Below are 14,851 nucleotides of genomic sequence, written 5' to 3' on the forward strand. Positions count from 1 at the left end.
CAGAGTGAAATTGACGCATGTGAACAAAAAACCACTACCGAGAAACCGAATTTTTGTTCAAACACCGTTTTCTCACTCTACTTCAAAATCAGAGCGGAAAAAATTTACGCCGCAAAACCACTCGCTTTTTCGCTCCATTTCCTGTTTTGGCGTGACCAAAATCACTACTCCAATTTGACTTCAAAAATCATGAAAATGTGTGAACAGATCTTAAAAAAAAAGACAGCGCCCCAATACAATTCAAATTCTTTGAATTGTAAAAAAAAATACGAGCGCAATAATAGCCGGCTGAGAAGATGAGGGCGGCTATTAATAACTATTTTCATAAGCCACATGCATTTTTCGCCCAGTGGACAATTAGCGAAGCCTGAAAACTTTTACCTAATAGTTTTTGCCTAATATCTGATTTCCCTTTTATTACACCAACTGAACCACCACTACCTCCACACAGAGATATAATATTCTTAATTAATTCATTTTTCTTAGTCATAGAACATCACGCTTCATAGATTGCCCTGAACTGATTCCAAAAGGAACAGCTATTGTCTGTAAACAATCAATATTTGACCAGATTTTCATGCTTTCAAAATAGTGCTAACATTTCTGGATAATCTTTACTTACTTCATTGCGGCCCGGACTGTGGGGGCAAAGTAAGTTGGTCCCGCCAGCTGTGATTGACTCAGCCCATATCTGTATGCATCCATTATTCCCTGCACTCCACATACATTTGGGTTGTCGGGATTATTGTTCTAAAAAGGAAACAACTTTTATGATCTAAATGTCACCCTTTTAATTTCGTCTGAATTCACTCTTGACAAACAGCCGAGAATCCAATTAGTTTCCTCATCAATCAAGTTCTCTATAACATGCCATTTATTGTTCCATTTTCCATCTCTTTTGAAAATTTTGAATTTGAGGAGAGCATCCGCGATAATACCTACTTTCAAAATTGATGTTCGTTAATTGTGTTTGCAGATAATATTCCGCCTCCTCTCAGAATCAAATTTTCCTTTACTAACTTTTTGCTCAACAAATACACTCGCTAACAAAAGTAAACTTTTCCGAGAGCATTTTCAGTAGTTCTCAACATTTCAATTTCCGTCGGTTTTAATTCTAGAACATAGACGGTTGATTGCCGGAAAATAGTCACCGTTGACCCTCTTGAGGTCCGTACAGATTGAAACTGAAAAAAGATGCAAATTGACCTGCATTTTCACTAAGTGCCAAATTTGACGAGCAGTTTAAGTTAGATTACATAGCTATACTTACATTCCATTTCTCAACTGAGGGCTATTAAGCTTAATACTAATGCCAGCAACGAATTGCTCTAATGAACTCTGATAGCCTACTATCCTATTACTTAGTGATGGGGCTTTATCAGTATATCCCGATTCTTTTGATTTTGACCGCATTCACTATCTGTAACTTTACTTGAAAGAATTCTAGAACCAGAATATGCTAAATACTATTACCAGCAATTGCAGAATACTAATATTAATAGTAGCAGCATACACTAAGGAATTTTGATAACTAAATTCATAGTCTTTAAGCTTCAAGCCGTAGTGCCCGGGGTTTATCCCGTTTCTTTTGATTTTGCTTTTTTGGCCTTCACCGTATTCAATACATTAAGAAATTCAATAAGTGAGAGAATTTGAAATCCAATCTGTTTCAACATTGAGTGAGGTGGTCAGTGGTCAATCGTGAAAGTCCTGACTTGTGGAAAAGGAAAACACCAGTTTTTCATTCTGCTTTCAAATTAGAGTGAGTACTCTAACGCCGACGGCGGCCCTTAAAAACGTCATTAAGGACAAAAACCAGATCGAAGCTTGCCAATTATTCGTACGCAGGAGTAAGTTTCATCCCACGAAAAAATTTCAAATTGATTGTGCCTCCATAACTTTAACCTAGTATTTGCCCTGTGAAGAGCTATATGATCCAGTTGAAGAGATTTTAAGTTTGCGTTAAATTACTCCTGCTAACATTAAACTGGCAAATTTCTATATGGCCTTTCTCCGAAAGTACTTGTCATTTTTTATAGCATACTAATTTACTTAGTTTAGTAAAAAATTAATTACAATTAAAATTCTATCGATTCTAAATTTACTCGTATAAACCTAAACGGAATGAATACTACATATTATCTCCGAAAGCAGGTTAATTATAAAGCAATTTTGCATTTTTAGCATCTACTCTGGCAAACTAGTGTTGAGCAAAAAGATAAACTTTCGGAACAACAAAATTGGCAAAAAATATCTTAGAAAGCTGTAATTGGGCTTCAAGAAATTTTCCAAGCAGCTTGTATAAACGCTGCTAAAAACTTTAACAAGCAGTTTCCTGTATTTTGCTCAATATTTACCACACAGTAGCTGTCAATTTTTTAAAACAGATGTAAAAGCAAGTGTGAAATTTTGGACAAAACCTGTACACGACTTGGGATGACTTACTGATCTTCAAATAAATTGTTGCTTTTTATTGCCACCAAAACACGAGTCTAAGAGATTAAAATAAGCTATTCTGGTAGAACAAAGAAAAAACAAACTCTTTCAAACAAAATTTTAGAACCAACAATGCACAAAAAGTCTGATCTTATCAAACGAAAACCAAGAACTAAGCACTAAAGAGATTTTCTTAAAAGACGCTGATGGAAAATTCAAACATCACAAGCATCATTCAAAGAAAAATCAAAAGAAGGTCGAAAGTAATCCATCATAATGCCTTAACTTCTTGAAAAACATGACCAACTGAAGTAGGTGGAATTGTTTCCTAACGTCTGGTGAGGGGTTGGCTAAGGTAAAAGCTAGCTTTAGGGGATTCTTAAATTATAAGATTAAGAAAAGCCCTTCAAACCATGACATTGCCTCCTCAAAAAAGTTCCGGTGAATCGCATACTTAGAAATTAGTACGAAATATTGGTCATGTGAAAGGTCGCAGTAAAAGAGACCACACGACTAAAAAATGCTACCAAACTAATGCTACTAAAATGTTTGAGAGCAATTAACCACTTCTATGGTGCATCTAAGCGAGACAAAACAACTTGACTAAAAAACAAACGGCATATTCCTGGAAAAAACTCAATTTCGTGCAAGTAAGCAAAAAATAACAAAAACGGAAAAAGCACAACTGATACATCACAAAAAAACAGAACCGAAATCAAAACGCGTTAAAGTGAAAGAACTCAAGCTATGGCTCACTGAGACTAGCTTAAACTTAAGATAGTGGGGGTGAGGGAGTAGAAAAAGGGATGCATTAGTCAACTTTTTTGGGAGAGGTGTGTGGATGTAAGGGGTTGGTTAAGCATCTGAGTGGGGTGGTGAGCGAAGTAGATTTGTGGGGAGCATACGAAATGAGGTTGAGGTGGGGATGGAGAAAAGGGAGACCAAACCGACAAAAAAAACAGACACTCAACTGATAGATCTACGTCTTCTCTGCAGCTTCGGTGATTTAATTCAAAAGCGTCTGGCAAAAATCGCTCAAGTAAAAAAATTCATTAAAAAGACCACAGTACAAATTAATGTAATTGCTACAAACCTATCAGGCATAAAACAAATTTCAAGAAATCACTAACAAAAAAAATTCCCATCATGAAGAAAAATATATTCCTTCTCTTTACTCTCCTCAAAAGAGGAAATCGATTGTAGCTGGCCATAAATTTTGAGCTCAATTTTAAGCTCAAATTCATTAGAGCTGAAAGTAATTAACAAAAAAACTGAATTATAGTGATATAAAGACCACTCAAAAGCAAACAAAAAGAGTAATTGCGCAAAACAGAGACACAACCCTGTGATTTTTCGACAAGTGCCTAAGACGCCCTCAATCTGACAAAATAAAAACAACGTTAAGCTTTTAAATCAAAAACGTTCAAAACAATTAAAATTAATGATACACTCGAAAAAGGACAAACCAGATCGAAATCACAATAGACAACGGTCCGTATTACATCTAATGATCAAAGCTTAACCAACTAATTTTGGACGATATGTTCAAAACAATTGGCAAGCAGTTGGCTTCGCTAGCACCTAGCTTTGACTTAAGTAGCTTAAGCTTAACATAGGGGAAGTAACGGAGCAGAAAAAGGGATGCATTAGGCGCTTTTGTGGGTGGAGTGAGGAATGGAATGAGAGTGCTCCTATCCACCAAGAAGCGTACTTTTAAGCTTCACTGAATTGTACACTTAGAGACCATTAAAGCTTTTAAGAGAACTGCTCAGCGACTTACTGCCCTTCGAGCCTTACTTGTTTATCCCATTTCAGAGGACGAAAATTGGATCTTTTCAACAACTGCCCCCCCCCCCCACTTTGGTATTTAGTAGAGATTCGCCACCCATTCTGTGATATACTGTACCACGATATTACTTAGCCTATAGCTTAGATAGCCGGATAATAGTTTAAGCGCAATTGCTGACCGCTGTTCATGGCTATGCCTCTCATGCGCTGTGGGATGTAATCCGAAATCACGGGTCGGTTATCGCGGCGAAGCCACGACGCGCCGCCCACCGACCCGCCAGTCGGAAATTCTTTTCGCTTTGTATTCCGGTTCGGCTAGTTGCCACACCAAGGCGTATTTTTATTCAATTTAACATAGTATCTGCATGCGTGGAAAGTTATTAGCCGTCTCTGATTGGTTAATTAATGGCTCGCTTAAATTCTATTCAAGAATAGCTACAAAACCTATCGGTTATAAAACAAATTACCGAAAGTCGCTCACAAAAAATTTTCCCTTCATGATTAAAAATTTCTCCGAACTTGTTAACGAAGAAAAGACAGACCATCCGAGCGACGTCAGATGAACTGCTCTCAGAAGCGGAATTCGATTGTAGCTAGCTCTAAAATTTACCGCTATGGGCACCACCTTGAAAAAAAAATAAAACTTAAAATGAAACTTAAATGTTAACGAGAAATTTTCCCAACTTTACCGGTTCAACTTTACCAATAAGAACAATTTAACACCTATTTCAAAAATGATCTGAGCCATCGTCCGGTCCCCAAGTGCACTTCTGTTAATAGCAATTAATAACTTTATTTTGATTCGTAGTATATTTTAAGAGCAGCTGCACCAAAAAATTGCTACAAACTTTGTTCGACCGCAATTAAAAATTACCAAGCATAGCCGGAAATTGCCGAAACAGCTGCAAAAAAAACATTTGCGTACTCAAATTATGGATAATAATAGAAACACAAATGAGTTGAAGGAGTTGCTGATGCATCATATACCTCTAGCAAAAACTCATTTTTTCGCGAAAAAAATTATTTGTATAGCACTTAATCATTGACCTCGAAAGGTTTTCAAGTAACCATACTTATCGTATTATTAGTATTGAAAAATCACTAAGAGATAGTTCTGAGGCATAAATGATCAAAAATTAGCACACAACTAAAATTAAAACTAACTGCAAATTAGTTCAAGAAATGAGCACCCGCACATAAAGGCAGTAACAGCACAGTGAAAGCTTCGCAGAAAAAAGATTAACAAAACAGCTCTTCAACGTTTCCGGCGTGAAAACTAAAACAAAAAATGGCCATAAGAGGAAATGAAAACCGGTAGATAGAAACCGGTAGATCCAAAAGCTATTTGGTGCAGTTGAGTTAAGTCACGTAGGATAACAAAAATCACGCATATGACATGAAAGCATTAGCTACAGAGATGAGAAATGAAGTCACGCGCGCAAATGACTTCAGTGAGAGGAAGCAGTAATTTAAAAATGACAATTTCAGCTTTGCTGTGTGAACAGATGTAAAGCGAAAGGCAACTTAGGAACAGACAGAAATACCCAAGTACATTTACGCTCAGCTTCGCAGCTACAAAAGGCTAACATGTCCAACTAACGACGAGCGAATTGCTCTCATACGATCGGCGAGCGGTTGGCTTCGCTAGTACCCCGCACCTGGAACAAGAGATTCAAGCATTGGGGGAGGGGGGGAGCGTTCAACTAATCGCGGGGTCCACTGAGTAACTGATTGAGACGACTGAACGAGAAGGGCGTCAAGACCGCCTGTAGAGGAGGCTTGACTGGGGGGGGGGGGGTGAGTTAGCGGAGAGAGGGGATTGAGTGGTGTGAGGGGTTAAGAACAGAATCCAAGAAACTTTATTGCCTAATCAATTCAAAGCATCCAAGTTGCAAAAATAAACAAAAACTGGCTATTAAAGAGGCTCGATTTGGCCTGATTAAAAACCCATACCTGGCGGAAAATACCCGCCATCGATTTCCATAACCCCGATTTGGATTTAAAGAACAAAAAAATTATTGCACAAAATATTTCGTTGTCATTCCTTAATTAGGCATACCCCTGTTTCTTAATGAGAGGAGGCAGGGGCTAGTAAAAATGAATCAGGCTTTATGGGTTTATCCTATTTTCAATCCGGATTTCGTTTTTATGACTCTGCTCATTTTACATTGCTTTACAGGGCAAATGGTGTTTAAAAGCACTTTGAGCAGAATGAGCGAAAACAAATTTTGATTACACGAAAAAAACAACCAACTAACATCGGAAGAATTTCTCGCAAACGACTAATAGGAGCTCGAATCTATTACAACCTGCTGTGGGGGTAGCTAAATTCACTAAGGGGGCTTCAACTGACGTCATTAGAGATAATTATATACCACTAAGACCACTAAAAAATCTGAAGTGAAAAAAATGTATTTTCGGCAATCTTTTCAAGTGACTTGTAAGATTTCGTAAAAAAATTAGGGAGAAGATATCAGAAAATGGACAAAAAAGTGACAATTAGGCTTAATTGAATCAAATTTCTCACACAAACATATGACTGATTCTCATGAAAAAGCTCATTAAACTATAACAAAATTAATTGATGCCTCAGTTAAACTCACTATAGATCTTAAAACATTTTCGAAACAACGCAAAAACTGCTAGGAAGTCTGTGAAATGACAAAAAAAGCATAAAAACTCATCTAAGCAACGGACTAATGTCCAAGCGAATTTGTCTCAAATGACCGGTCTGCTTCGTCAGTAGCTAGCTACGGTCTAGTGAAGCTAACCTTAGCTTTTTTTAAGAGGCGAGTACAGCGGGGGGAAGGGAGCAGCGTGTGATTGATGGCGGGCAACGGTGGGGGACGTGTGGGAGGGGTGTCAAACTCCAAGAACCGCACTTCACACCATAAGTATACCTCTCCAAAATGGTTATCTGAATCGTATACTCGGAGACTAGCGAGCTGAATGGCTCTGAGAGAACTTAATGCCCTTTGGGCGCTATCTGTTTATCTCGCTTTTGAGGACGAAAAGTCAAATGGGCGAGAAGAAAAATCGGTTGAGCGAAAAATCGCACAAAAAATAAATACCACAGGACTAATATAACTTAGAAACTTTGGTTGAGAGCAATAAAAATGTAATAAATGACGATAAAGGTCAAAAAGACTCCCAAGCATATATTTACATCTCATCTTCTGTGAGAAAAAACATTTAGGTCGAAAACATTAGTTAAAACTAAAAACTGCTTTCGTGCCCTATTCGACTTCCTCTAAAACACGTACTATAAAAACAGCAGTCACCGATTAATAACATAGCCAACAGACTGCCGAAATAGCTTGCGAAATAGACTTGCGTGCCGTAAAATACAGATGAAAACAGTTAGAAATGAGTTGGGGTGTATCATTGAAAATATGCGCGCAAAAAAGTTTTGACAACGGAAAGATCCATACCCCAGTCACGGGCGTAAGAATAAGAAGCATAATCTTCTCGGCTATTTGTTCCTTGCACAATTGATTTTGTTTTAGCAACACAAAACTTCTGAGTGCGAGCAATTTAGTTAACGCAAAGAGCAAGCAAGAAATCAGCCAAGCGAAAGAATGTTCTGGAAAAAGTATCGAGAAGAGCATCAGAGGAGGAAACAAAAGAAACATAGCAGGACAGGTCCTGAATTTCAATCAAAAAAATTGAATGAAAACTTTAAAAACTCAACTGACTAACAGAAGAATTGGATAACATAAGCAAAAAAAAATTTCCGCGAAATTCAGAATAAGCGAAGCAGAATTTGAATTGTAGATACTCGGGTGGTTAAAGTAACGAGAACCGATAGTTAAACAAAAATTCGAAAAAAAAAATTGGCATTTCATAGATATCTTTCTGAACACAAACGACAAGCAAAAGTGTTATTGTCCTCTTTTGTTAAAGCTGATTCGCGAACTCAGCAGCAAGACAGCCTACTGACTAATTGGCAGTTTTCACTAAAAACAAATTGAAAAATTTCAGCTAAAAATCCGATATAAAACAAACATAGCTGTCAGATTGCCAGAAGAAAAGCCGCAATAGCTTCGTAGATCTGCGATCTCAAAAAGATAGCGAGAAAATAAATTTTCATTAAATGTTGAGATAATATACTTTGACTATGAACCCGTATAACTTATTGCTGCTTCCATTAACTGCTCTTAATTAACCTCCAATTAGAGTGACACAATCACTTGACCTTAATGGAAAAAAAATTTACAAAGTCACTTTCAGAGTGAGGACGTCATTTTTGAGAGAGAGGTAAGTCACGTGCGACCAAAAACTTACACTCACGCCCCTATTTCGTCCCTTATAGTTACGTGATGATTTTCCTTTAAATATCCATAAATAGGTGCTATAATTTAGTTCATATTCAGAAAGATCTCAAGGCCATATACAGCTAGTATTTCCATCTGGGCCTTTAACCCCTAATTTAATTATGTTTATTAAAAACAACCGCAAATTGACAGTTTACTGATAAACATATCAAGTGCCTAAAAGCCTCAATATGTACTTTTTTGATTTCCCTGACGATGAATTTGCATAATTGGTAAATAACTTCATGAAAAACTATGTACTTGGTGAAGTAATTGTTCTGATAAAGTAAGTGCTAATACGGAAATTGTATATGTAATTAACAAACATCAAGAAACGTACAAAGGCCGGAAATTGCCCAACTTGTAGATTAGTAAATATTTACGAAGGACCGATAAAACTCAAGGTATAGCCCTGCGGAACCCACGCTCACCAGAACACCTGAGAACCAGCCTAACAATCAGTTGATTAATATCTCTTAAAACTTGATAGAACTTTAAAACTTCTTATTAAAAATTGTTGATTAACTCTTGCTGAAAAAATTAAACAATTTTGCTCTAAGGAAGCCTGATTTAACTTAGTATTTTATAAAGATTTTTCCAGTTCAAAGTTAAATCAGGCTTCCTTAGAGCAAAAATGCGAACGAGTAAAGCTTTGAAATACAAGGCAAATTAGTGGATATATCACGCACCTGAACCGCTCAAAAAAAATCTATTACTAGCTAATCTTATTCAAAATAAATCAACTAAAAATCGCACTGTGAAACATCGAAATAAGTCCTTGTAAAATGCCAATTATTCAAAGTTAATTACTCCTAATATTAACCTCAATAACACATCGAGGATAACACTAAAGTCAGTGCTTAACACTTACTCACGCGAATGAACAAAAAAACCCGTTGGGCGCTACCTGTTTATACAGTTTTTCAAATGCGTCAGACGAAAAATCAGTCAAGCTAAAAATCGGATAAAAAGACCAACATTACTAATATAATTGCAACAAGAATCGTTTGAGAGCATTTAAAAACTTAAAAACATTTTGTGTGACGCCAATATCTATTATATATTATAAATTTAGGACAAAAGATCCGTTTCCCCCTTAAACTAATGAAATTTAATAAGAACAATTTTGAAAACAACGGGAAAAAATTGAAGAGTAAAAATTAGTAAAAGAGTAAAAAAAGTTGAACATTTTGATAATTGAATCTTCAACGTTTTCTCTGGGTCGTTATTAAAAAATCCCGATTTAAGACTGAAAACTATTTCACTGGATAAAAAACTGTTTCATAGGTTACACAACTGAAAAAAGACAAATTTTTTAAAAACTTGAAGAATTGCTTTGACCCCGTTAATTGTGTTCAAGTTGGCCGAAAATAAACCCAAAAACAGTAACCTAACAAGACATTTCGCGTAGCATAATAGCCATCTAAAGCATGATTGACCTTTAGAATAACCAAAACCAAAAATTGGAAGAACATTGACAAAATCAAGGAAGAAATGCTGCATTCATGCTCAAAAACAGCTAAAACTGGCCTTTACACCTTGAATTTAGTCCTTACAGCAATTTCAACATTCTAAGCACTTAAAACGCTCGCAAAGCCAGCTGAGTTGCTCCATTGCAAACTAATGCCCACCGAGCTTTACCTGATTCGTTTCAAAAGCTCAAATTCATGGAAAAAGGTTTAAATCATCTTACAAAAAAAACAACAGAGCAGCAAAAAAAATCAAAATTCTTTGAATAGTAAAAACAAGAGCAACGTAATATAGCTTTTCCAGTTTACAGCTATAAGAATAGAACTATAAAATATAGATATAGAAGACATCAGGAAATGGACAAAAAATGACAATTAGGCTTAATTTAATCAAACTTCTCAAACAAACATATGACTGATTCTCATGAAAAAGCTCATTAAACTATAAAAAAATTAATTGATGCCTCAGTTAAACTCACTATAGATCTTAAAATATTTTCGAAACAACGCAAAAACTGCTAGGAAGTTTGAATTGACAAAAAAAGCATAAAAATTCATCTAAGCAACGGACTAAGGTCCAAGCGAATTTGTCTCAAACGACCGGTCTGCTTCGTCAGTAGCTAGCTACGGTCTAGTGAAGCTAACCTTAGCTTTTTTAAGAGGCGAGTACAGCGGGGGCGAAGGGTGCAGCGTGTGATTGATGACGGGCAACGGTGGGGGACGTGTGGGAGGGGGACGTGTGGTAGGGGTGTCAAACTCCAAGAACCGCACTTCACACCATAAGCATACCTCTCCAAAATGGTTATGTGAATCGTATACTCGGAGACTAGCGAGCTGAACGGCTCTAAGAGAACTTAATGCCCTTTGGGCGCTATCTGTTTATCTCGCTTTTGAGGACGAAAAGTCAAATGGGTGAGAAAATCGGTTAAGCGAAAAATCGCACAAAAATAAAAACCACAGGACTAATATAACTTAGAAAATTTGGTTGAGAGCAATAAAAATGTAATATATGACTATAAAGGTCAAAAAGACTCCCAAGCATATATTTACATCTCAACTTCTGTGAGAAAAAACATTTAGGTCGAAAACATTCGTTAAAACTAAAAACTGCTTTCGCGCCCTATTTGACTTCCTCTAAAACACGTACTAGAAAAACAGCAGTCACCGATTAAAAACATAGCCAACAGACTGCCGAAATAGCTTGCGAAATACACTTGCGTGCCGTAAAATACAGATGAAAACAGTTAGAAATGAGTTGGGGTGTATCATTGAAAATATGCGCGCAAAAAGTTTTGACAACGGAAAGATCCATACCCCAGTCACGGGCGTAAGAATAAGAAGCATTCTCGGCTATTTGTTCCTTGCACAATTGATTTTGTTTTAGCAACACAAAACTTCTGAGTGCGAGCAATTTAGTTAACGCAAAGAGCAAGCAAGAAATCAGCCAAGCGAAAGAATGTTCTGGAAAAAGTATCGAGAAGAGCATCAGAGGAGGAAACAAAAGAAACATAGCAGGCCAGGTCCTGAATTTCAATCCAAAAAATTGAATGGAAACTTTAAAAACTCAACTGACTAACAGAAGAATTGGATAACATAAGCAAAAAAAATTTCCGCGAAATTCAGAATAAGCGAAGCAGAATTTGAATTGTAGATACTCGAATGGCTAAAGTAACGAGAACCGATAGTTAAACAAAAATTCGAAAAAAAACAAATTGGCATTTCATAGATATCTTTCTGAACACAAACGACAAGCAAAAAGGTTATTGTCCTCTTTTGTTAAAGCTGATTCGTGAACTCAGCAGCAAGCAAGACAGCCTACTGACTAATTGGCAGTTTTCACTAAAAACAAATTGAAAAATTTCAGCTAAAAATCCGACATAAAACAAACATAGCTGTCAGATTGCCAGAAGAAAAGCCGCAATAGCTTCGTAGATCTGCGATCTCAAAAAGATAGCAAGAGGAAAAAAAAATTCATTAAACGTTGAGATAATATACTTTGATTATGAACCTGTATAACTTATTGCTGCTTCCATTAGCTGCTCTTAATTAACCTGCAATTAGTGTGACACACAATCACTTGACCGTATTGGAAAAAAAATTTATAAAGTCACTTTCAGAGTGAGGACGTCATTTTTGAGAGAGAGGTAAATCACGTGTGACCAAAAACTTACAGTCACGCCCCTATTTCGTCCCTTATAGTTACGTGATGATTTTCCTTTAAATATCCATAAATAGGTGCTATAATTTAGTTCATATTCAGAAAGATCTCAAGGCCATATACAGCTAGTATTTCCATCTGGGCCTGTAACCCATAATTTGTTTATGTTTATTAAAAACAACCGCAAATTGACAGTTTACTGGTAAACATATAAAGTGCCTAAAAGCCTCAATATTTACTTTTTTGATTTCCCTGACGATGAATTTGCATAATTGGTAAACAACTTCATGAAAACCTATGTACTTGGTGAAGTAATTGTTCTGATAAAGTAGGTGCTAATACGGAAATTGTATATCTACTTAACAAACATCAAGAAACGTACAAAAGCCGGAAATTGCACAACTTGTAGATCAGTAAATATTAACGAAGGACCGATAAAACTCAAGGTATAGCCCTGCGGAACCCACGCTCACCAGAATACCTGAGAACCAGCCTAACAATCAGTTGATTAATATCTCTTAAAACTTGATAGATCTTTAAAACTTCTTATTAAAAATTGTTGATTAACTCTTGCTGAAATAATTAAACAATTTTGCTCTAAGGGAGCCTGATTTAACTTAGTATTTTATAAAGATTTTTTCAGTTCAAAGTTAAATCAGGCTTCCCTAGAGCAAAATTGCGAACGAGTAAAGCTTTGAAATACAAGGCAAATTAGTGGATATATCACGCATCTGAACCGCTCAAGAAAAGGCTATTACTAGCTAATCTTATTCAAAATTATATCAGCTAAAAATCGCACTGTGAAACATCAAAATAAGTCCTTGTAAAATGCCAATTGTTCAAAGTTAATTACTCCTAATATTAACCTCAATAACACATCGAGGATAACACTAAAAGTCAGTGCTTAACACTTACTCAAGCGAATGAGCAAAAAAACCCGTTGGGCGCTACCTCTTTATACCGTTTTTCAAATGCGTCAGACGAAAAATCAGTCAAGCTAAAAATCGGATAAAAAGACCAACATTACTAATATAATTGCAACAAGAATCGTTTGAGAGCATTTAAAAACTTAAAAACATTTTGTGTGACGCCAATATCTATTAAATATTATAAATTTAGGACAAAAGATCCGTTTCCCCCTTAAACTTAAGAAATTTAATAAGAACAATTTTGAAAATAACGGGAAAAAATTGAAGAGTAAAAATTAGTAAAAGAGTAAAAAAGTTGAACATTTTGATAATTGAATCTTCAACATTTTCTCTGGGTCGTTATAAAAAAATCCCAATTTAAGACTGAAAACTATTTCACCGGGTATAAAACTGTTTCATAGTTTACACAACTGAAAAATGACAAATTTTTTAAAAACTTGAAGAATTGCTTTGACCCCGTTAATTGTGTTCAGGTTGGCCAAAATAAACCCAAAAACAGTAACCTAACAAGACATTTCGCATAGCATAATAGCCATCTAAAATATGATTGACCTTTAGAAAAACCAAAACCAAAAAATTGGAAGAACATTGACAAAATCAAGGAAGAAATGCTGCATTCATGCTCAAAAACAGCTAAAACTGGCCTTTACACCTTGAATTTAGTCCTTACAGCAATTTCAACAATCTAAGCACTTAAAACGCTCGCAAAGCCACCTGAGTTGCTCCATTGCAAACTAATGCCTACCGAGCTTTACCTGATTTGTTTCAAAAGCTATCCGTTTCAAAAGCTTAAATTCATGGAAAAAGGTTTGAAATCATCTTACAAAAAAACAACAGAGCAACAAAAAAATCAAAATTCTTTGAATAGTAAAAACAAGAGCAACGTAATATAGCTTTTCCAGTTTACAGCTATAAGAATAAAACAAAACTGACTAACGGGCGAAATGCTCTCAAACGACCGTCGAGCCGTTGGCTTCGGCAGTAGCCAGCTGCGAATTATGAATGCTACCATTAGGGCGCGAAGAAGGGGTAGTTAAACGTTGGGAGGAGGAGTCAGGCGTTGGGGTGGCAATCGATGGGGGCAGGGAGAACGGTCTAGGGGGGGGGGGGCTAGTCGAGAGGGGGTCCAAGTAAGGTGGAGGGTAGACGGAGTTTTTTTCTGAGGAGGTCAAACTTTTAGGAATAGGAACCACCTGCCACACCATGAAATTGTCTCCTGAAAACAATTTCAGTAAAACGCATACTTAGAGACAAGTAAAGCTCTTAGAGAGCTGTTCAGCCACTTAATGCCCTCTGAGCGTTACCTGTTTATCTCATTTTTTGAGGACGAAAAGTCAAATAGGTTAGAAGAAAACGACACCAACCTTGTCATACCTGAAGCAGCTACACTGGTTGCCAATTAGGCAACGCATTATCTTCAAAATCCTATTGTATGCGCATCGCTTTGTACATCAGCCTGGCAAACTCCCACTATATTTATCGGATTTAATGAAACTTCATATTCTCATTGAAAAATTCTTCGTGATAACTGGTGTACATGCGATCGTTTCAATAAATTTTTTTGCAAAGCTACTTTGGACACACCAACAAAAACTGAAGCAAGTCAAATATGTCAAAGAAAAGTTCTCACAGATTATTAAAAAATCAAAACAGATAGCGTGAGGTATAAAGAAGCAGAGAAACAGATTGATAACAGCAGAAAAATATAATGAGTCGGAGAGAAAATAGATTTAAAAATACGAACAAAAATACAAAAGA

The 14,851-nt window shown here is 36.3% G+C and overlaps 1 protein-coding gene across 1 annotated transcript in view; it reads right to left on the bottom strand.

Annotated features, from left to right (window-relative positions):
- LOC142340556 (copine-9-like) overlaps positions 1–14,851 on the bottom strand; it is a 64,226-nt gene that overhangs the window by 27,750 nt on the left and 21,625 nt on the right. Inside the window, exon 11 of the mRNA XM_075391202.1 lies at positions 623–750. Within this exon, the coding sequence (XP_075247317.1) occupies positions 623–750 (128 nt within the window). The remainder of the gene's footprint in view (positions 1–622; positions 751–14,851) is intronic.

Source organism: Convolutriloba macropyga, chromosome 6 (assembly GCF_964194025.1).
Source record: "Convolutriloba macropyga chromosome 6, txConMacr16.3, whole genome shotgun sequence".
NCBI lineage: Eukaryota > Metazoa > Xenacoelomorpha > Acoela > Convolutidae > Convolutriloba > Convolutriloba macropyga.